Below are 24,773 nucleotides of genomic sequence, written 5' to 3'. Positions count from 1 at the left end.
CAGACACAGCAGAATTCCTTGCACATCCAATGGGACAGGTAAATACAATTCTTTAATATTCAGAGTTTTCATCTGTATAATGGTGTTAATAGTAGTTGCCCTATTATCTAAGAGTATTGCATCACCAACAAAACAATTACTACAGCAGTAATATAACTTATAAACAGATTTGTAAATTTTGATGTGCTATTTGCTGATAGGTTATTATCATTATACTAGTACATCATTGTACTAATATAATAATAATCAAGTGATTTTCTCCTGGAGTGTGTGTGTGTGTGATAAAATGACAGTTTGGTCTTCTAGTGTAGCTTCTGGTGTTTCCTACATTTCCATGTCCTTAAACTGATCAAGTCAGTAATTTGAACTGTTACAATTCAGCAGATAGAATCCTGTAGTTAATGTAACCAGTAGGGGTGATCTTAATAAAGGAAGGGTGTAAAGGGTGGAGGTATCAAGTGGCAAGGGCATTCCATCAGGGTCAGCCAATGTTGCGCGGTAAAAACAGTTCTTGAAATAAGGCCAACGAGTCTAATCAAGGCTCTAGGCCCATAAAATAAAGGTGAAAGCCAATGCACTTTGGCTCAAAGGTGATCTGTAAACCTCCAGTTTGTTTTAAAATCTCCCACAACTGCAACTACATAAATACAGTGTGCCCTAGACATGGGATACATCCAAAATCAATGCAGGGACTTCCCTGGTGGTCCAGTGGTTAAGACTCTTCACTCTCACTGCAGGGGGCCCAAGTTCGATCCCTGGTCAGGGAACTAGATCCCGCATGCCACAACTAAAGATCTCGCATGCCGCAGCTAAAGATCCCTCACACCACAATGAAGATCCCACAGGCTGCAACTGAGACCAGTGCAGCCAGATAAATAAATAAATATTTTTTTAAAAAATCAGTGCAGATCAGAGTAACATGAGGAGTTCTATAGTGTCTAGAGGTAGAAATAAGTCTTCTGACCTGGGAGATTAGAATATGGAAATGTAGCCTTTTGGAGTTCACTTCAGGATAAATACAAGGGAAATATGAGGAGGTTTGTGAATGCAGTTCTTACACCTCTGAATTTCATCATTAAAGGGATGATTTATACAGATGAAAAATGCAGTGGAAAAGGTAGGACAGGGCTTCCCTAGGGGCGCAGTGGTTGAGAGTCCGCCTGCCAATGCAGGGGACACGGGTTCGTGCCCCGGTCCGGGAGGATCCTGCGTGCCGTGGAGCGGATGGGCCCGTGAGCCATGGCCGCTGGGCCTGTGCTCCACAGCGGGAGGGGCCACAGCAGTGAGAGGCCCGCGTACCGCAAAAAAAAAAAAAAAAAAAAAAAGGTAGGACATAGCTAAGAGGCAGGCTTTGGAAATTATTTCTATAATATGAGTGCTTTATAAGCTGTTTTCACGTCTAAAAAATTGGGATGATAATAAATAGAATATTGTCCAAAAAATGTAAAGGAATTATTGAAATATTGTTATACAGCAAAACAAGCATAACAATATAAGGAAGAAGACTTGTGTTACCTTTTAGTATATAGGAAGCCACAAGACAACGTCACTTTCACAAAATCATGCAAAACTTTTAACTGTTTTTGAGACCATCAGGGATTTGAGGTCAGTAGATAACCAGGGTTAATAAATTTCAAATACTTGCAGTTCCTCTGAGGGGAGAGAGGGCACACAAATAGTTTCGCCCTTGGTAGAACATTTGAAGAAAAGGAAGCCAACGTAAGAGTGGTGAAGAACAAAAGAACCGTTGAAATTTTAACAAATTTTTAAAGTAAATGTGTCAGTGGCATGAGAGTTTAGAGTTCCCAGAGGCCCAAGATGTAAGTGAAATCCTCATTCATTTGCTAGGCCTATAATATATTAAAATTAAACACACACACACACAAACACACAGATTAGAATAAGAATAGGAAACAGTAAATGAATTTAAAGCTAGGTCAATAGAAACTATTTCAACTGAATTATAGGGAGAAAAGATAACCTTCCAAGAGGTGTAGGACAATATCAAATGATCTAACATTACATGTAATTAGAATAACAGAAGAAAAAAGAAAGAATGAAACAAAAAATATCTGAAGAGATAATGGCCATTTTTTTCCCCAAAATTAATGAAAGAAAACAACCAGGAAACTCAGAAACCCTCAGGATAAATATAAAGAAAAATACAACTAAGCACATCATAAAGCACATCACAGGTGAAGAGGCTTCCAGTCAGACTACACAATACTAAAGAAAAGCTATCATCTCAGAATTTTACCGTGAGCTATAATAAAATTTTAAAATGAAGATAAGTTAAACACTCTCTTGGACAAAAATACAGTGAGACATGTTAAGGAAAGTTCTTCAAGCAAAAGGAAAGTAGTACTACTTGGAAATGTGAATCTAAACACACACACATACACATACACGAACACACAAAAAGCAGCATCAGCAATGGTAAATATAAGTTTAAAAATTTTTTTGAATCACTAAAAATTATTAACTGTGTAAAACAAATATAGAAAAAAGAATTGGGTTTATAAAACAGAAAATTAAAATGTGTACGATAATACCATAAAGGATGAGAGGGATAACATGGAAGTATACTATTGAAAGATTGTTATACAATATGTGAAGTGGAAAAATATGATTTGAAGGAAGGCTGTGGCAATATAATGATGCATACTATAAATCTATAGCAACAACTTAAAAATAAAACACAGGTATAAACTATAATCCAAAATAAAGTAGAATGAGAGGAAATAGATGAGACAAAAAATCCCAGTTTTTAAGACAGTAGTTTTAAAAATAAGTATATCATGTAAAAAAAATAAAGTATATCAATAATTGCAGTAAATGCAAATGATCAAAACACACCAATTGCAATTTAGAGATTGTCAGGTTGGGAAAAAATTAGCAGAAACCAATTCTATTCCGTTTATAGGAACACATTTTAAATGTAATGGTATAGATTGACTGAAAGGAATGTGATGTGGGGAAAGATATACCATGCCAAAAATAATCAAAAGAAAGCTATATGAACATATTACTATCACACAAGGTAAACTTCAAAACAAAGAATTTTATTAGGGTTAAAAAGATAAATTACATAATGATAAAGAGATATGCACCTAATAAAGAACTTAAGCATTCATAAAGCAAAAGCTGATAGAACTGAAAACAGAAATAGAGAAATTTCTCAATGTACTTGAAGACGTCAGCAAGTCTTCCTCAGTAATTGAAAGAACAAGTAGACAAAAATCATTAAAAATATAGATTTAAACATCATCAGCCAACTTAACTTAGCTGAGAATTATAGAACACGCCACTCAATAATAATAGAACGCACGTTCTTTTTAAGCCCACATGAAATGTCACCAAAGTAGACAGCTATATTGTCAGCCATAAAATAAATCTTGACAAATTTAAAAGAATTGAAATAAAACAAAGTGTGGTCCCTGAGTACAAAACAATTAAATTAGAAATCAATAACAGAAAAATATATGGAAATATCACCAAATGTTTGGAAATTAAATGACAAATATCTAAATAACCAATAGTCACAATTTTAAAGAAAATCAGAAAAAGTTCCAAATCAAATAAAACCTGAAAACAGAGCATATCAAAATGTATAAAATTTAGCTAGAGCAGTGCTTAGAGGAAAATGTATAGCACTAAATGCCTATATTAGAAGAAAAGAAATATCTATAATCAATAATCTAAGCATCCATGTTAAGAAAATTGAAAAAGATGAACAAAGTAAACCCCCATCAGAAAAAAAGGAAGGAAACAAAACATAGCCAAAATTAGTGAAATAAAAGGATGAAAATCGAGAAAATCAATGAAAACAAATGCTGATTCTTTAAAAAGACAAACAAAATTGATAAAATTCTAGAATGACTGATCAAGAAAAAAAGACTGAAGAAAAAGAATGCCAGAATTAAGAATAAAATAGAGGGTATCATCACAGATTGTACAAATAACAAAAGCAAAAACCAGAATATATAAATCATTTTAATTTAATAATTTAATGAAATGGACATATAATTTGAAAAATGCAAACTATAAGAGTACACTCAGGAGGAAAAGATAAAATGATTAGCCCTACACCTATTAAAGAATTTGAAATTTTAGTTAAAAACCTTCCCACAAAGGCAACTAATGTCACAGATGACTTCATTGGCAAATTCTACCAAACATTTCAGGAGAAAATAACAGAAATTCCATACAAACTCCTCCAGGAAATAGATGAAGGTTGTTATGGGCTGAATATTAGTTCCCCGCCCCCCACCAAATTTATATGTTGATATCCTAACCCCCAATGAGATAGTATTAGGAGGTGGGGGTATTTGAGAGGTGATTAGGTCATGATGGTGGAACCCTCATGAATGGAATTAGTGCTTTTATAAAAGACACCCCAGAGACCTCTCTCATACTTTCTGTCATGTGAGGACACATTGAGAAGTTCATCATCTATGAACCAGGAAGTAGGCCCCCAGTAGACTCCAAATGGTCAGACACCTTATTCTTGGATTTCCCAGCTTCCAGAACATGAGAAATAGATGCTTGTTTTTTAAGCCTTCCAGTCTACGGTATTTTTGTTTTAACAACCTGAAGGGACTAAGACAAGGGTATAATTCTTCCCAATCATTTTATGAGACCACCATAACTCTCATACCAACACCTAAAAATATATATTTTAAGGAAGTGAAAAGCCTATCTCCTATCTCCCTCATGAATAAACATCCTTAAAAAGTTTTAGCACTCCAAATCCAGCAATGTAGAAAAAGAATAATACGTTATGATCAAATAGAGTTTATCTCAGAAAAGCAAGGTTACAATTCACTTTCAGAAAACTAATGACAGAAGGGAACTTCTGCAGCCTGGTAAAGGGCAGCTATAAAAACCCTACATTATCATATTTAATGGTGAAAAATGAAAGCCTTCTTCACCCCAAGATCAGGAACAAGGCGTGGATGTTCACCCTCCAAGTCTATTCAGTATTGCACTGGCAGAGCTGGCTGAGGCAATAAAAAATTACATACAGGTTGAAACAGAAGATACAAAACAGGTTTTCTTCCCAAACAAGAGAATTTTATATACATAGAAAATCCTGTTTAATCTATAAAAACCTACTAGAACTGATAAATAAGTTTACCAAGATCAACATACAATAAGATCAATATACAAAAAGATCAATATACAATAATCAATTGTATTTTTGTAAACTAGGAATGTCCACTTGGAAATTGAAATTTTAGAAACTACATTTATAATAGCATCAAAAAACATCAAATAATTAGTGATACATTTAACAAAATACATACAAGATTTGTACAGTTTTGAAATTTAAAAACATTGTAAAGAGAAATCAAAGATCTAAATGAAAGAGAAACATACTATGTTCACACATCAGAATACTTTTTTTTTTTTTTTTTTGCGGTATGCGGGCCTCTCACTGCTGTGGCCTCTCCCGTTGCGGAGCACAGGCTCCGGATGCGCAGGCTCAGCGGCCATGGCTCACGGGCCTAGCCGCTCCGCGGCATGTGGGATCTTCTCGGACCGGGGCACGAACCCGTGTCCCCTGCATCGGCAGGCGGACTCTCAACCAGTGCGCCACCAGGGAAGCCCCAGAATACTTTTAAGATGTCATTTTTCCTCCAATTGATCTATAGAGTCAATAAAATCCCAGATAGTTCTTTTTTGTACATTGATAAGCTGATCTTAAAATCTATACGGAAATGTAAAGGACCTAGAATAGCCAAAAGAATTTTGAAAACTTCTCAAAGGAAACACAAGAAAAAAATCACTACAAACCTGAGTGAGGGAAAGGTTTCTTAGGGTACATAAAGCATGCTCCATTTTTAAAAGATGGCTAATTGTACTTCATCAAAATTATAAATGCCTGCTCTGTGAAACGAAACTATGAGAATGAAATGACAAGCTACAGAATGGGGGAAAAAATTGCAAAACACAAATCATAAAAATTCTTGTATCTAGAATATATAGCGAACTCTCACAACTGAATATTAAGCAAAAGTTTTAAACAGATGCTACACCAAAGAAGATATACAAAGGGGAAGTAAGTACGTGAAAAGATTCTCAACATCATTAGTTTTTATGAAAATACAAATTAAACACAATAAGATACCAGTATACATTTATTAGAATGGCTAAAGTTTTGAAAATGGCAACGACTGTCCAATGCTAGCAAGGATGCTGAGTGATTGGATCTCTCATACATTTCTGGTGGAAATGCAAAATGGTAGAGCCACTATGGAAATCAGTTTGACTATACCCTATCAAGTTAAACATACACTTGCCACGTGATCTAGGAATCCCATTTCTATGTATTTGCCCAGGTGAAATGAAAACATATATCCACTCAAAGACGGCTATATTAATGTTTATGGCAGCTTTATTCATAATCGCCAAAAGCTGGAAGCAACTCAAATTTTCACCAACTGGTAAATGAATAAGCAAATTGTGGCACATCCATCCAATCGAACACTCTCATTATTAAAAAGAAACCAAGTGCTGATACATTTAACAATATGGATAAATCTCAGTCAGAAGCATTATTCTAAGTGAAAGAAGCGAGACACCAAAGACTATATACTGTATAATTTCTCACAGCCTTCTGGAAAAGGCAAAATTATAGGGACAGAAATCAGATTGGTGGTTATCAGGACCTGGGGGTGGGGTAGAAGATTGACTGTAAAAGGCAGGAGGGAAATTTGGGAGGCGAGGTTATAGACATGGTCTTTATCTTGATTGTAGTGGAGGCTACATACTGTCTACATTTGTCAAAACTCATCAGACTGTGCACTTTAAAAGGGTGAATTTTGCGTATGTAAATTATCCCTCAATAAACCTGACTTGACAAAAAGCATTAGGAAATATGGCATAAGAGTGTGGGTAATGGTGGCATTTGCAGTCACGTTGATCTTTACAAAGGAACCCATTTGTATGTCTCTTAGCGCAATTTTGAGGTTAAACAATGTGCTGGGTCCTTTATCTCTCAGGGTTTGACCAGATGTAAACACAACAGGAGATTGTGTCCAGGAAGCAAAGTGAAACGTCAATGTTTGTCTCCTAGGTTCCCTCCCCTGTAGATCACTCTTGACTACCTGTGTCCCTTGATGAAATGTTCCACTTCTGCCAGGCAACTTTCTCCACTAAGATCCCTCTGTTCTGGGTCCCTGTAATCTCACTTTTAATCCTTCAGGTTTAGGAATACCTGGCTATTAATGGGGGTTCAGTATACTGCATGATACTTTCTGGTTCCTCCACACCTGCCCACATTAAATTATTCTCAAATTTCTCAATTTGAGTGTGCCACCTCTTTCTTGCCAGAATCCTGACTGATAAAGAAAGCAAGATTCAGCTCCTGTTCTCATCATCAATTTTAAGCTGTGAGCACTTGGGCTATCGCTTTCACATATTTGAGCTTTAGTTTTCTCATCTGTTATATATGAGTAATAATACCTCATTAGCAAGGTTATTATGAGAATTAAATAATGATATAAGTTTTCAGTATTTTTTTTCTCTTTTTCATGTTAATCTCTTCATCTATTATTGGGCGTTTATTCTCTTTCTATTTCTTCATATGCTTCTATTTTAGTCTCTCTTTTAAGTAACAGAATTTCTTTATCATGTATAAATGCATAAGTCATTTACATAGGGCTTTATAATGTGCAGAAGCCCATATGAATGGCTTAAATGTACCATGGTTTTGTTCCTGGAATAAACTGTTGCTAAAGAACAGTTAAGTCAAACTTTTGAATTAGGTCAACAAAATCCACAAATAGGGTGGAATCTTTGGACTGTCTAAGCAGGGACAGATCTGGAATAAATCAGCCACAGATATCACTTGTCAGCATGCTAAGGGAGGCGTTTCAAATAAGGGTAGAAGGTACGTCAAGAATATTGGCTTCTAGTAGCATTATGATGAATCCGTTAAATCTGTATTGAGAGTTTCCAGCATGTGGATTCAAGTTAACGTAATTGTTTTATGGCAGTAATGTCTAAACAAGGACACGATTAGGCTGTATTTTTATCTTGACTTGTGAACTATCACTGCCAACTACTCAAATTTCAAGTTTGTTGAGACATATGTTATCCCTGGAAGCCCTTCACAAAAATGAAGCATTTTACTGTCCCACCAATTCAGTGTGCTCCGGTCAGTTCTCCATCTAGATCTAAATTAACCATGTACTAGTTCCTATACAAGCGAGTAGCATTTTAAATGCCTTTTAAAGCAAAACCGAAAAGAACAAATTTATTTCTATTTGTGCAAAAACGTAATCTGATTTGGATTCTCTTTTCCAGCTTTTTAAATAGTGAGACAGAGTGAAGTCGTGGGAAGAAAACTGGGTATGGAATTACGATCCGTGTTAGAAATCTGGCTCTGCTGCTACTTCCTAGCTGTGTGATCTCATTAACTCATGAGACTCAATCTCTTTATCTGTTAAATGGGGATCTACTGGTGAATTAAATGAGCTAATAATCATCTGACAACATATTACCTTTAGGACTTAATAACGTATAATAATTTATTTTTTATAATTCGTGTATGTAAAGTTACAAATGTGATTAGTAGGAAATGGAAATGAAGGAAAATTTCAGACACAAGCAGGGATGTTTTGGTTAAAAGGAAATTAAAATACTGGAGAACAAGAGGAGGATAAAAATGATTACAACGACTGCATTTATAGCCCACATGTCCAGTTCAGTATTTATAGGTTTGTTAGTGACAGCCTTCCCAGTATAGCAATGTTAATTACAAAGTAGCTGTCAGTTTCACTGACAGGGCTGCGGCACCTGACTGAGGCTGAAACTACTCACCATTTCCATACATGATCATTTATTTAAGGGTCCAAAATATACATCAATAAATCAGTTTGCATTTCTGATTTTGTTTCCCTAAATCTTACTTTGAAATATCCTAGTGACTTTCTTTTTAATAAATCTTAGTGCATTTTATTTCCCAAATACGATTTGTAATTATCAGAGCTGGACTAAAACCTCAGGAAGAAGTGATGGGTCTAAGGCTGAACACAATACTAAATGTATACTTAAATTTTCCGGAGCCCATGCTCCTGTTGCTACTTAAATTCCATGGTCAAAGCAGTAGATAGAATAAATATGGAGAGGAAGAACAGGAGAGGGAAACAGAGAAAGAGAGATAGAGACTGGGAAAGACAGAGGGAAAAGGATGAGAGAGAGAGAGAGATTGAGGAGAAGCTTGGGAAAATGTTCAGTGGAAAATCTGTAGAAATGATGTAAGAGAAAGCAAAGGCAGGGATTGGAGTAAGGGGTGTATAACTGAGACTATAAAAACTCAGAGCAAAAACTCACCATCAGAGCTGAGTTTGGGAGAAACTGCACAGACAGGACTCTAAAGTGAGAATCTCCTGATTTTTCACAAGGTAAGTTAAATATAAAAGCTGATAAAGAGTTAGGCTTTTTCCTTTTAACTTTTTAAAAAATTTTCACATACTTTTTAAATGTTTTGATTTTATCTTGATTTAGCTAAAGTCAGAAATGTTTTTGGAAATATTTTCCTCTCTAAAAATGAGTAAAAAATCTAAGATATTTTTGTAATGCAAACTTAGGGTGGAGATAATTGTTTGCTCAGGTATTTTATATTTATTACATTACTTTTGCTTTTATATTCTATTTTAAAACAGAGAGAAAGAGAAAGTATGTTAGATGTATTAATTTTGCTTTCATCAAATATATCCAGTGTTAGGAAATTCTTAAATGTACAAAGTAGCCTAATTTTAAAAACCTAGCTAGAAAAGAAAGTTTTTCTCTTATCTGTATTTCTATTACAATTGGAACTTAGGAAACATCCCTAAACTAATAAAATTCTGTATTCTATATTCTTCAAACCCATATTATCATCTGATTTTATGCTTACAAAACTCAAATAGGCAAGTATAATATTAATAACATAGCTTAGAGTAGACTTAGATCAATGTCTATTCTTCAATATTTGAAGTGCTCTTGCTATTAAGTTATTGAATTAAGAGTTAATCTGAAACATACATTTGAGGTCTGTTTAAGAAGAAATTTAAAATTTTGTTTCAGGTTTTGACCTGTGGAAATAGTGTACACTCAATAAATTCAGCTCTAGCAAAACAAAATATAGCTCCTTTGAATTACAATTATAGATATTATAGGTTTAGGAATGAGATTATTATTTATTTATGAGTTATCTTTCTAGAAATTACATAATTTAAACAATGCTTTATGATGATTTCAGTGCTCATGTAAGCTATAGAATTGATAGCACTATATTTAATGGTCTCCCACAAGAGTCAGCACATTTTGTGTCTTCTCTTTACTTTGGTACTACTCTTCATCACTCTTAATAGAACTTTTCTAAGAAAAGCTTCCTGCAGATATGCCTTCATCTCCTCTTTATAAGTGAATTGTACTGTGGCTTCATTCAATAAGTTATTTAAGGTATTTAAGGTTATTTGCTTTCGCCCTTTATTTCTCAGGGTTTTAAACTGATTCCGATACAACGAATCATGGGCAGTAAAGAAGCAGATATGTTTAGTAGACTAGGTATGGGGACCTCAGGGCTATAATTTTAACTTCTATTCAAATACTTTCAATGATTTGAACATTAATTAGTAAAATTAGATTGGTTGAGCTTGTCTCAAATGAACAGAACTCAAAGTAAGCAGTCTCAAAATATTACCCCAACCGTGTCACTATGTAGTTGTGCAACTTCATGCAAGCTTAAGCACACAGTAGGGCTCGACAACATTTTGTTATTATTGAAAGAGATGAAAGAACTAAAAGTGCCAGTGATACTGAACGTGAGAATGACCTGGGGAAGCTCCCATATCAGTCACTTTTCCCTATATTAGAGAATGAGGACTCAGTATCACAGAATCTTGGGGCTAATCCTTAGACATCATCTAACTTAACCTCCTTGCCAATATTTCATCCACTGTGATCTCTACACATCAGACAATGTTTGCTTAGGTTCAATGGTGTTATCAGAGGAACACACGCTTTGGAGTCAGGAAACCAGCTTTGTAATCCCAGTCCTGTCTTCAACAGCTTTTACTCAGCTTCCTAGGGGCATTTTTCTCTCCTCAGTAAAACTAGAGTCCGTGTGGGTACAAATGATGAGTCACAAGTTCTCTCCTAACCCTAGGCACGTCTCTACACAGGCCAACTCCCATGTGCCTAAAGATCTCTTTGACTAGAGATATTTTTAGCTGAGTCCTCCTTCTTTCTGCAAATAATTTTCAGGGTACCTCTCTGGAGCAGTGGTTAGCATCACCAGCCAGTAATTGCTGGTGCCTTGGCTGGTTTGAACTGGCTGTTGCTCAGCCTTGCCTCTTCTCCCTTATCAATGCCTCATCTGCTCTGGTCTCAGAACAAAACACCCGTTCCCTCCAGAAACAACTCCTCTTCCATGCCTCCTCCTCTTAATCCATTTTACATCTCCCCTTCATTTTCTCTCCCTCGGACAAGTTAATTACCTCTGAGTCTGGCTCTCTCCATCTATTGAGGATGGTAAATTCCACAGTTTCTAATGAGAGCCTCCTTCCTTTCTAAAACCCTATGTTCCTATGACACATAAGACTCTAAACATGTGAAAAATGCACCTTTAAAATATCACCTGGGCCACCACTGAGAACTTGGCTGCTGACCCACCAAGTGATAGCTGTGGCTTTCCATGGACCTCTCCATGGACCTTTCCATGGACCTCTCCATGGCTTCCCTGTAGTCCCACTTTGGTGGTTGCATTTCCTTGCAAACTCTGACTTGTCCATCCATGCTGGGGCACTAAGAGGTTTAGGAAGTGACATCTCCTCCTCTACCTCCTTGGCAGTCCAGCCCTCCGTGACTGCTCCCATGCTTGTGTAAGGTCTAGTTCCTGTAACAAGCTCCTTAATTCCCATAACACTCAGGCTGGCTCTGCTTCCACGACACAGCCTGACTATGCTACACTGTCAATATTACAAAAACTATGGGAAAATCATGACTGTGACAACATAATTAGTGATTTAAAAAAAAATGTTTAATAGAGATATCTTATGAACTATAAAACAAAATATAAATGATATAAAATCATATTAAAATTCAATTAATATCTAGTTTTGTTAATATAATTAGAGTTTGAAGAATAATTATGTTTTAAGTATAACAGATTTCTTCCCTTTGTTTTCTTCTCATTATAATATTCTTTATAGTTGTATGCTAATATTTTCATAAAATATTGTGGCTGAAATTAATGATAATGCATAATATACTGTAACGTTAAATGTTAAGAGTGATTTCCATTTATAACTCTCTTTAGTAAAATTTCCTTCCCCCAATCAATATTACTTTCTTTATTATATTTTATTTTCTATCACCCTGCTATAATTCTATTTTATTAAATAGTATATATAAGTACAAAGTGGGGTAAAGGGTGAAGGAGGTGGTAGTATTCCACATTACCCTGATGCTAATATATGCCATGTTTAACTGCAGTTATCCAATTTTACCCTTTGAAAGCCTTTTTATACAACATAAAAATGACCTCCGTATCAAATGGCTAAACAGAATGTTTATGTGCAACTCTACCAGCTTTTCCCTATCTCTAGTTTTGAAGATTCTTATTTTTCCCATTATTCATTATTAGAATTAAAGAACAAATTCCCTTACCAGAATTGCACACAATCATACACCAAGTTCTCTTGTCTTTCTAGATAACATAGTTTTACATGAAGAAACTTATAATAATTCAGGGATCTGAGCACAAATTAGTGTTTGATAAGGAGATATCTGAAACTTTACTGGTATAATGATTAGGGAATAATGATGCATGTCTCTTTCATTAGAATGAGAATCTGTGATGTGAAACATTAACGGACATACCGGGATTTTGGCATGAACTTCATCATATATTACTGTAGGTGTAAAACTTGGGCAAATCTCTTCCCATCTCTAAGCCTTAGTTTCCATATCAATAAAACTGGGAAGTTAATATCTGTCCCACATTTCTGTTTACCTACTACATAGGGCTGCTTCATTCATTCATTCATTCAACACATAATGTTGACTCTCTGCCAGGCGTTATGTTGGGTGCTGAGATACAATAGTGAACATGTCATAGTTCCTACCGTCAAGGAGTTTACAGTAACATTTAAATAGTTTGTTAAACATACATACCTGGGCTTTTTAATAGTGGGATCTTACTAGTGTTATTGTAGGTTTCTGCCTTCTTAACTTTGTGCAAGAAAGATACTAGTAGTATGATTGAGAATTCCAAATAGAAAAAAAAAATTGAGATATTTAACAACAAAATTTTATGATTTTGGAAGGCAGTAGTGTCTGAAAAAGAACAAAAATGTTGCCAGACAGAATAAAATCAGTTAACACATGTATACCAGTAAATAATCATTCTTCCTGATTTTTAGCATTCAAGGAAATTCATTTCAAAGAATTTTTTTTTTTTTTTTTTTTTTTGGCTGTGTTGGGTCTTCGTTGCTGCACGCAGTCTTTCACTAGTTGCGGTGAGTGGGGGCTATTCTTTGTTGCGGTGCACGGGCTTCTCATCGTGGTGGCTTCTCTCATTTGGAGCACGGGCTCTAGCTGCACGGGCTTCAGTAGTTGTGACACTCGGGCTCAGTAGCTGTGGCTCGTGGGCTTAGTTGCTCCGCAGCACGTGGGATCTTCCCGGACTAGGGCTCGAACCCGTGTACCCTGCATTGTCAGGCGGATTCTTAACCACTGCACCACCAGGGAAGCCCCCCAGGGAAAGTCGTTTTAAAATGCAGGTGTCTGCCACATTAAGAACACCTCATCCATAAACATTTGACTTTATAAGCAATCTGTTTTGGAGATGGGAAAATGTTTATACTTCTACAAATAAGTTATACTTGAAGGAGCATGAAACTGAGAGTCTGAAAGCATTACATTGTTGTTCTGGCTCTTCTTCTAACTGGCTATGTGGCTTCGGAAAATTAACTACTGCCAACGGAAGAGCAATGAGAAATGAGAAATAATACATTCCTGACATTTTCATTTCTTAAAAGAAAAGGAAATGTTAAATTTCTCAGTCTCAATTTGCACCTTCCTTTCAAAATCACACTCAAAATATAAAGCAAATACCCATCACACAATCTACTGAAAATAGCAAATTTCATAAAGAGAATTTTAAACAAACGGCTAAACACCATGAGTATTTCTCAGATGTATTTCTGTGAGAATGATATAGATTATATGTATGCTAGTGACAAAAACTACCAGTTGTAATTCAGTTGCTCTTGGGTGAAAATCCTCAATGATTTTAAATCTAGTATTTGACTTTATGAGGATCCAAAACTAATCCGCACTTCTGAAGTTATAAGTGCCAAAGCCACACTTAGTTCGCTTGTTTGTGGAGCCGATTGCACCATAGGCAGTGGAATTGCAGCACCAATAAAGAAGAGACTCCAGCGTCCAAGTCTCTGCTTTCTAGCAGGAAAGTGTCTCAAGCATCTGGTTGCTTCTCTCATCAATGAAAACTAGACACAAACTTAACACCCTGTTCAAATGTCACTCATTGAAATATCAAGATTATCTGTATCATGTCAAACTGTTATGTATCCTCTTGATTGTTGAACATAAGCTTTGCTGATTGTCTCTATGAACGGCCCCAGATTCCCTAGGTGGTGGTTGAGTATAAGCTTTACTTTCCTTGGAAGGACTTGTCATCAAACACTTGCCTTCAGCTCAGAAATAATCATTTTTATACCATGTAGTTAATCTTTCCATATTATCTTATAGTTTTCAAAATGTTTTCATGCAAAATTTAGAGTCTCCATTGAAAAGTTCACCTATGATAAAATAAGAATAAAAATGATGCAGTGTTTTTTCACAGATAAATGTATATCTTTATATGTTTTAATAAATAATATTAAATATGAAAGTAAATGTTTTTATTGCTCTTATCTGGCAAACAAGGCAAATCCATAATGATTTGTGCTATTTGTAAATTAATTAAATAATTTTAAATTAAACAAAATTAATTAATTAAAATGTGAGTTCATAAAATGAGTTTTATTAGACAGTTTTGACAGTTTAAGCATCTTGCTCAAGGTTACCAGGCGCAGCACGGACACTTATCCCTATCCTTCAAGCCTAATTCTGAGTTTTTCCTCACCATCATAGAAATATTTTTCTGATGATGAATGCCCATTTATTGACTGAAAATTTTTATTTTTAAAATACTCATTAGTTTATCTAAAGATTTTTAGAAAAACATTGTGTGAAAAATATATGTACATATGTGAAAAAATATGTGTATATGTGAAACTGGTGGTGTTTCAGATATCTGAAAATTTCTATTTTCAAAAATTCCTATTTTATAACCAAAATAGGAGCTTTTGATAATAGTGATTTTTGTATCCACTAATACTAAGACTTGTGAGTACTCTGGAAATATACAAATGATTATTTTCCTTTGATAGACTATTAACTACAAATGCAGAGGAATAAGGAATCAATCAAATCTTTAAATTTTGTAACATTATGTGATTTTTAAAATTTATAACTGATAATGCGTTAAATATTGTACAATGCTTTCTTTCTCTGACCCCATAAGAGCAGATATAACTGCTGCATGCTAGGGAATCTGGATCCTCCCTCAGCTCTAACAATGTTTGTTTTGAAAATATGGGGGAATTGAGTATACTATCTTAAGCATGATGAAACAAAATCCAAGTAAACATTTGAAAGTAAATAGATACAGCATATTTCATCCATTCTGTGCACATTTAACATCTCTGAAGTTGGAATGTCTTACACTTGATAGCATGGCATAATTTAATCGGTAGCTTTTTTTCTTTCTTAAAATACATTTATAAAATGGGATTGCTTACCATAAATAAAACCTTAAAATCAAAGATTTGAAGGCCCTGTCTTTTCAGCTAGAAATACTTAAAATTCAAGAGGAGCATATTTATGTGAAAACCTAGATGCAAAATCTTATGTATAGACTCAGCTGATTTGAGGGACAGCAGAAAGCTTTTCCCAGCCAAACCTACACCAACTATTATCATTACCTACATACAGAGTCTGTGCTTCCACCAGAAAAGAGCCAGATACAGAAACGGACTTTACAAAAGCTAGAAGCAACTTTAGAGGTCAGGGAGGCTAACCTCAGTTTACTCAGTCTAGAGAGGAAAGGGTTTGTCCAAAATCATACAGTGAATTAGCAGCCGAGCCAAGGCAGGGCCTGAGTCTCAGAACCTCTAGATCAGGTCTCTTTCTATCACAGCGAGCCACACAGACTGTGTTAACCACTGTCCCTTTTAGGCCCGTCTTTAAAATAAAAAATGATAGTTATTCTGCTATCTACTATCCTGGAAGCTTTCGTCTATTATCAAAAAGACCTGGGTGACCACGACTTTATGGGGCAGGGTAAAGGGCACATTGAAGAAGAACTTATTCCGTTTTACAGATTTACTGCGGGACCAAGATGATCCACCACTTGCCTAGAAGACCACCATAGTTTTCAGAGAAAGAAGATTTGGGGAGTGTTGTGTGCAGGTACACACGGTCATTTCCCAATGTCAGAACTAGAGACCCTTCATAACATGTCCTGTTAAATCTCACTTAAATGTCTGCAACGCCAAAGCAGAAGAAGAGGAGTAAAAATAATAATAATTACTTTTTTAAAGTCCTTTATCTTTAATTAAGGCTTTATTTTTTAACTTCTGTTGAAAATAGGGTGGATAGAGTCTATCTGGAATAGTTCTAATCAAGAAATTATCCCAGAAGTTATCAAGAATCAACCCCCAAACTCAGTCCTTTTGTGAGTTTCTAATGGTTAGATCTACTATCCCTAAGTCAGACGTTGTTGAAGAGAAATTTCCTTCGTCACCTGAGTGATTTGTTTTTCTTCAACACCAGCCCTCAAAGGCAGAGAGTTTGGATCAGCGGCAACCAATCTTTTCTTTTTCCCACAGAGCCTACTTGAGAGATCATTTTTCACAGTAACAATGACTCATTGCAGCACTGATTCTCAATAATGCAAACATCTTTCTTCATTTTAACAGACTTCTCATTTAATCCTAGTTTAAATATAATTAAACCAGTTACTTTACTGCTGGACTTTCAGAGCTTAATCTTCTTATAAGGCAGATCCCATGCCCACTGTCTCTTTTGAGGCTCCTCACATTAGAGGAATGTTATTCAAAAATTACTCAATGAAAAGTATAGCTGTACCAAAAATAATTGCAAACACCTCCACTATCATGTATTCACACAATGAACAGCCTTTGAGTGTTCCTTCTGTGATCTGGAGTGTACATGGGGCTGGGTAGATTTTTAGTCATGGGCTATATTTATCCACTATCAACAAAATAGGAAAACGGAGCTGAACCTGGTCTTTTCCTTCCCTCCCTATAATTTCCTCTGTTTCTAATTTTGTAGCAATCAAGTTTCAACTAGTTAATCAAATGTCTTTTGTGTGGCAGGTGCCAGGGTGTTTGTTTTCATTAGTGTACCAAATGCCATATTTAGGAACTTGGCCTTTTCGTTAACTGGCTGCAAGCATGGCTTTAAACCATTAAATGGGTGTATTTAAACTCAGCATTTATTTTTATATCTCCCTATCCAAATAATCAGGATGTGGTTATCTGTAAGATGATACATTATGACTTTTTTCCTATATACACCCAAGCACAAAAATATATGCCTCAGACATAATCATCAATATTACAAACACCCATCATCCTGTACCTTTTATAAGATTGCAGAGATGAAGAGAAAACCGGTTAGTAAAATGTGCATAAAAATAGTTGAAGGCAATCCACATGGGGAAGCTCATAAAATTGAACGATTTCACACTTTGTAACCTGTTTTTAGCAGGATAAAAAAAAGTGGAAGAAAAACATCACAACGGTAGTTTATCTTTGATTGAATGAAAGAGCTATTTAAAAAAAAGATATGCCAGAAATATGAGCTCATTGTAAAAATACACTTATGTTTTTGATATGTCTTCCCTTTTGCTGAGGGAAGTCAGAGACAGCAGCAAAATCAGAAGGAAGAACGATTCAATGGCTGATTTTCTAAAGAAATAAGTAATGCAGTGTTTGGTTGGTATTTTTACCAGATAACTTTTACATTCATGCTTGTTATTTTTCTCCTGTCTCAATTTAGAGAAATAATCATGATTAGCTGTTTTTAGATACTTATCAAAAAACTCAAATATTAAATATAAGTTTGTCAGAAAGAGAACACAGAATTTACTGCTCCCTTCCAGAAATTGTGGAATACAGAGAAACAGCTAGTGAACAATATTGTATGACTAGATTGCAAAGTAGAGTAATTGATGACATAATGAAGAACTAGTTTAGGCTGCATTACATGAAAATTAAGATTATATTTGATAAATAAATGTTATAGACAATACTAAAATATTTTATCTCCATTTTAAGTATTAATACACATTTAATACAGATGTTACTCTGTCTAGGTCTTATTTGTCTGTATTCTAGCAGATACATTTATTACTAAAATCCACACTGAGGTTTCACAGTAACAACATTTTAAGGAAATGTCATAAAGAAAATCTTGGATCACACCAAAGAGAATGTAGTTATTAAAGAAATATTTAGTAATGTCTCATAAATGTTCTTTCACTTACAAATTATAAGTGCTATATGGGTTAAAGAGGTTATACATGAATTAATCCAATCCTCTCAAAAAGTTCTTCTGAGGTCAGAATTACTCCTCATTTCACAAATATGGAAAATAAAGCTCAAGTAGGTTAAATGACACACACTCAACGTCACACTATTACTAAAGTAAATACGAGTCAAATCCAGTTCTTCAGATCGATCCTAGGATCCCTTTCTTTTTGCTCCCTGTAGGTTTCCAAATGGTTTTTTTAAGGCAACAGAAGTTTACTGAAACTTCTCATTCATGAAGGATGGCCTGGGGGACTTCCCAATGTCATGTGCTAAGTGGTGAAGTCAAGCCCGTTCTGTTGGTAGCTCACAGCCTGTGAGCTTCTCCCAGCAGGGCAAGGTCTTCTGCTTTAACCAGTGGCAAGACTGGCATCCCGCAGGCCTGATCTCGGCTGTAGATAAGCTTTAATTGGATTTATAGTTTTTTTAATGTAAAAATTCATAAATGATATACCTTTGTGCTTACTACACAGAATTAACAAATGTAATCTTTTAACATGTTTGCTTTAGTATGTATATATAGAGAGATAAAAACTGAGTCCCTTATGTTTTCTCCATAATCTCATATACTCCCCACCCTCTCCAGAAGTAATCATAGTCATGAATCAAGTTCCATTGGTTTATATTTTAATTATATGTATAGATTTCAAAATATATGAAATTGCTTTACGTATTTCCAATTTAGGTAAATGGTAGCATGGCATATGTATTGTTCTAGAACTTCTAATCTCCCCTAAAATCTGTTTTTTTAAATCCTTGCATATAATTACACATAACATTCAGGTCATTTGTTTGGAACAGTAGATAACACCCATATTTAATTTATTTGCGTAAAGTCCATAGTATGAATTTACCTCATTTGATCAATCCATTTCCTCTTGAGTAGGGTACTTGAGTTGATTCGTTTTCTTACTACTATATAAAATGAAGCTATGAACTTTCAGATACATGTCTCCTTATAAACTTTGGCCCAGTTTTACTTAATTGTGAGTCTGTTTTTAAAATTTTATTTATCAGAGTTATTTAAATGTTTCAAATGCTAATCTTTCTTTTTTATATCTGTTGAAAATATATTCCATTTTTAATTTGGTTTTTATTGTAATTTGTTTATTGTATTTATCATGTAGAATTTTTCAATTTTGATATAGTGTAATTCGTTAATTTTTTCCATGAGATCTACCTTTTGAATCTTGCTCAAGAAATCCTTACATATCATGGGACATAAAGATAGTCTCCTATTGGAACTGTGGTGTTTCTGAAATTTTGAATTGAATTGCTTTTAGACTCAGCACATTCTCTCTTGCTCACCACAAATCCCACCAGGCCTTAGTCTCTCATACCTAGTCAATTTAACATATTTCCCCTTAGGTACATGAGGTTGTAGTCTGTGGATTAGAGAGTCAAAGAATAAAGTTACACAAACTAGATTTTTCAGACTTGGCTTAAAGTTAAATTATGATTATAGCTCTACAACCCCAGTCTAGGTTTCCATGGAAATGAAGTCTTGATAGAATTCATTCTGGGAGATTGACAGCTTCTATTAAGTATTATATAAGTTTTGCAGAGGTGCACTCCAACGTATAGTAGCTGAATAATTTGGTTTATTACCTGCCTGTAACAAACTTTATAGACATTTTTGTTTTCTATCTTGCCAGACTAATCAATGTTAACCCTGATGTGTATGACCCTTAGATGCTGGACTGGAGATTGGCAAGTGCACATTTTATCCTGGCTGCGACGTTGGTGGTCTGGAGCTCAGGAAAAGTGCTCTCAGTGGATGTCACAGCAGAGGTAATGGAAACTAGCTTAAGGGACCATACTTCTTTTATGAACATAAGCCATTTTTACTAATGTCAGAAGCAGGTGTTGCTGACAAGTAGGGAGAAGGTTTGATAACACAAAAATCAAGTAAATAGGCATTTCTTTCTATACCTTGTCCTCACCGTGGATTCACAGAAAACCAGGTATCTAAATGTTAAAAAAAAAAAAAAAAAAAAAAAAAGCTGTAAGTAACAGCAAAGATTTGTATTCCATAGACCAAAAACTATAGGAGAAAATTCATTATAATTTCAGCCATATTTATAATTGAATCAATAACATGAAGATAAAGTGCTTTTATGTGAAATTTGAAGTCATTTACACGTCAAGATTTGAGTAGTTGGGCCAAAATTTTATCACTCTACAGATGTTTTCTTGCTGCCAAGACTAAACTACAAAGGAAAAGAAATGTGAGGACATCGCCACACAGAGAAAAGTTAATTTGGCTCATTTGATCTTAATAGAAACATACATTCTTTGTGCTTCTTAAATAACATAAGGTGAGAATCTGAAATGTGTTTTACTGAAGGACAAGTTTTATGCAAGTTTTGTGAATTTTTCCTGATGATTAAGAATATTTTTAAAAAGAAACAAAAATCTACTTTGTATATACGTCAGTTGGAAGAATGAACACATAGTTTTTGGAAGAAGCTCTGAGAGATAATAAAAGATCTCCTAAATTTGCTCTTTGGAGGTTTGCCTCCTGATCTTAAGAGTTTCTTTCTCATGATTATAACATCCTTCCCCTCTTTAGTTTCTATGCTGCCAGGCTTATGTAGGGAAGTAACAGAAGTTGAGGTTTTCTTTAAAGTTGTGGACTTTGAACTATGAGTTACAAAGAGCTATAGAGATTTTTAATGTTTTTATATGATGAAAGTAGTGTTTGGGGATAATTAACTTCATGGCAGTATTCAGGACAGAATAGAAAAAAGAGAGAGAGGAGATAAAGAAATTATATGGTGATTGAGAGTGTGCACTAAGCAGTGAAGAGGACCTGATATAAATCTCTCCTCATGGGAATCAGAAAGCGCAGGGCAAGAGGGGTTTTCCAGAAAGAACTGGCCAGACTTAGAGCAGATTTCACTGGTTTAGGAAAGAAGGAGCTCAATGACTTTAGGTCTCAGAGCTTTGAGGTGGGCTCTAAGTACTGCAAAAGAGAATTGTGTGAGTCAATGATGAAAAGGCTTGGAAAGTACTACCGTTTCATTTTATTGAGAAAAAAATGAAGGGAATAGAAAGAGAATAAGAGAAGTAACTCAAAAATAAAGACAGGAAGTGAAGAAAAAGAGTCTTTCCCAGACCAAGAGTCTGGCAAGAATGTGACTAAAGGAGGAAAGGGAAGAGACCCCTGTAGTTATTAACCCTTCTTCCCACGGGGGAATAGCCTCAGGCTCTTGGGAAAGAAGTAGCATCCCCTGCACGACAAAATGACTCCAGATTGCTAGCAGGAGCATTTTCTGAAATGCTGTGACTGCGCCTGAGAAAGGAAGACAGACTTCACAAACTGGAAGCTTACACTTTTATGGTTTGGATGACATGCCAAGTGGCAATATGTGTAAACAAACAAACAAGAAATCTGACATGGGACAATAAAGTCCTTGGGATAGCTCTGACTCATCGTAGACACTCATTAATATTTGTTAGTAAATCACATGGGTGGAGATGGTAAGCTCCTTCAGGGCACAGACTGGATTTTACTCATTTTGGGATCTCTTGGGTCTAACGCAGGACCTGCACAGTGGATGTTTAGTGGCTTGAATCAGTAAGGAATGAATGAGTGGTGAAAAGAAAATAACATGAGGTTTAGATTTTTTTCAGAATTCATTCAATAAATATTCAGCAGAAATTTACTGAGTACTAACTATGAGCAAAATACTGGGTTAGGCATTGAATAGAGCAGATAAAAGACTAATTAGACATAGTCTTTGCCCTCAAGTTACTCACAATCTAATAGGCAATACAAATATATTGTAGCTAATCTAATACAAGGGAAAATGTAATGATGGCAGTGATGAAAGAAGTATAGATAAAGTGCTTTTGGAGTAATAAGGAAGGATGCAGTTGCTACTGGGAAAGAATCTGAAAGAATAATCCGTTATACTAAATGTTAGAGGCAGGCCTCCTTTAGAGGAGTTTACCTTTTTTTGTGTGTGTGTGTGTATGTGTATGTGTGTGTGAGTATTTAGTTTCCCTTTCATTTCTTTTGGATAAACCTCATCTCTATGTGTTTTTGTCCCCAAAAGTCTTTCTCTCTGGATCATAACTCATGAGAAATCAAGGTTCATGACAGGCATGTCAGCTAAAAATAGCAAAAGCCAAATGCAGACGATTGTATGTATTTTCTTCTCGTTAATGAATGGAATCACCTTTCCTGCCCTATAGGCCTTTGATCCTAGAGTCTTAGATGTTCAGTCACCACCCACAGTCAAGGAAGAGAAATCAGCCACTGATCTGGCAGCAAAACTCTTACTTCTTGATGAACTTGTGTCTCTGGAGAATGATGTGATTGAAACAAAGAAGAAAAGAAGCTTCTCTGGTTTTGGTTCTCCCCTGGACAGACTCTCAGCTGGCTCTGTAAATCATAAAGGTAAACAGAGGTAAGTGAACTCTTAGAGAAGGAACATTTTCATTTTCTAATTCTTCCACTCTGGGTTCAGAAACAGAGAAGTCCACATTAAAAAAAATACAATGAAAACCTTGTAGGTAAACAGATTTAAAAGTGTCTTAGCTAATTTCTGAGTTTAATGGCATCATTTTAGAAATAATGTTTAGGGAGCAAAATAACTGCTATGGTGTGCACAAATATTTTTGTCAAAATGTTTTCTGAAGAAGATTCTGTTGCATGTAAATATAAAGTAGTTCTTACAAGACATAACAGCATTTGGGAAGCAAGGGGAAAAGTGTGTCCTATGAGATAAATGTTCTGGTCAGTTGCATTTTCTAGTTAATAAAGGTAACCACAATACCATTTTATTTTTACCCTTGTTACACAGCATTCCAAATGATGTGAATAAGTCCCCTCTCCTATACCAAGAAGGCAGTGAAGAGCTCTCAGGACCTGGAGTCAGGACACATATGTTTAAGTCAAATTTCTAAGCATTTCTAGCCATGTGACTTGTATAAGAATCTTATTCTCTGTGATCCTCAGCTTATTTATCTGGAAAATGGGGATAATTACTTACCTCTATAAAAATCAAATGAGTACTTTGTAAACTGTTAACTATTATAACAGAATTAGAATAATTAAATCTCTCTTTAATCATTGAGTAAGTGTCAGTACTTTAAAGCAGTCATTCCAAACTTAATTCATTTTCTACCCCCACAGTATCTGTTCCTCATGCTGTACATTTCACAGCAGCAGTGACACAAAAGATCACCCAATTCCCCAAAATCTGGAATTTGGGGAATTTACTAGGATCCCTTTTCCTCACCAGGATTCCATTTGCTTACATTAAACGTTCCATTATTCACTAAATTCTCTAAATCCTGCTTGTTTTATATGTTTAATATCTCCAGAATATCCTTTTACATTAAGGCTTTCCTAATTCTGGCCTAAATCATCTTTTTGACATGTTTTCTTTCTCCAGTCTTTCCCCATCTCCAGTCTTTCCCCATCTCCACTTCCACCACCATCCTCACCCCTTTATTGGTGAATGCATCCTTTACTCTGCTACCAGGGGGATCATCTAACACAAAAATCTTTTCCTGAGGGCTTCCCTGGTGGCGCAGTGGTTAAGAGTCCGCCTGCTGATGCAGGGGACACGGGTTCGTGCCCCGGTCCGGGAAGAGCCCACATGCCGCGGAGCGCTGGGCCCGTGAGCCGTGGCCGCTGAGCCTGCACGTCCGGAGCCTGTGCTCCCCAATGGAAGAAGCCACAGCAGTGAGAGGCCTGCGTACCGCAAAAAAATCTTTCCATGAAAAGTTCCCATTGCTTACAAGATAAAAGCAAACTCCTTAAGGAAATTCTATGAAAATTTTCATAATCTGGCACCTCTTTTCTTCCTGCACTCATTTCCACATCCTTTAGTCCAGTTTCACTTGGTTACTTGGAGTTCTAGGACACATCACATTTGTTCCTGGTCCGTGACTTTGCTTTTGCTGCATGATTCTCATCAATACAGGATGCAATTTGCTAGGCTTCTGAAAGATTATCAGAGTTACACTAGTAAATAAAATCATCACTTTGGGACTATACTTTATCCAACATGTACTTCAAATACCACACATGTGTTTTGAAATTCAGATCTTATTCTAATTAAACAAATATAAATTAGTTCCACT

The 24,773-nt window shown here is 35.5% G+C and overlaps 1 protein-coding gene and 1 non-coding gene across 2 annotated transcripts in view; both read left to right on the top strand.

The window, feature by feature from the left end:
• Window positions 1-694: 694 nt before the first annotated feature.
• TRNAE-CUC lies at window positions 695-767 on the top strand. The gene has a single exon. It is a non-coding gene; the product is annotated as a tRNA-Glu (tRNA).
• Window positions 768-9,359: 8,592 nt separating this feature from the next.
• The window catches only part of OSTN (osteocrin), a 37,997-nt gene continuing 22,583 nt past the window's right edge, over window positions 9,360-24,773 (top strand). The window contains exons 1-3 of the mRNA XM_029215018.1: window positions 9,360-9,410; window positions 20,367-20,465; window positions 22,875-23,089. Of these exons, the coding sequence (XP_029070851.1) occupies window positions 20,367-20,465; window positions 22,875-23,089 (314 nt within the window). The 5' untranslated portion in view covers window positions 9,360-9,410. The remainder of the gene's footprint in view (window positions 9,411-20,366; window positions 20,466-22,874; window positions 23,090-24,773) is intronic.

Source organism: Monodon monoceros, unplaced genomic scaffold (assembly GCF_005190385.1).
Source record: "Monodon monoceros isolate NGI ecotype Baffin Bay Population unplaced genomic scaffold, NGI_Narwhal_1 Super_Scaffold_11, whole genome shotgun sequence".
Lineage (NCBI taxonomy): Eukaryota > Metazoa > Chordata > Mammalia > Artiodactyla > Monodontidae > Monodon > Monodon monoceros.
The sequence above is the reverse complement of the archived record's forward strand: the minus strand, read 5'-3'. Positions and strand labels throughout refer to the sequence as shown.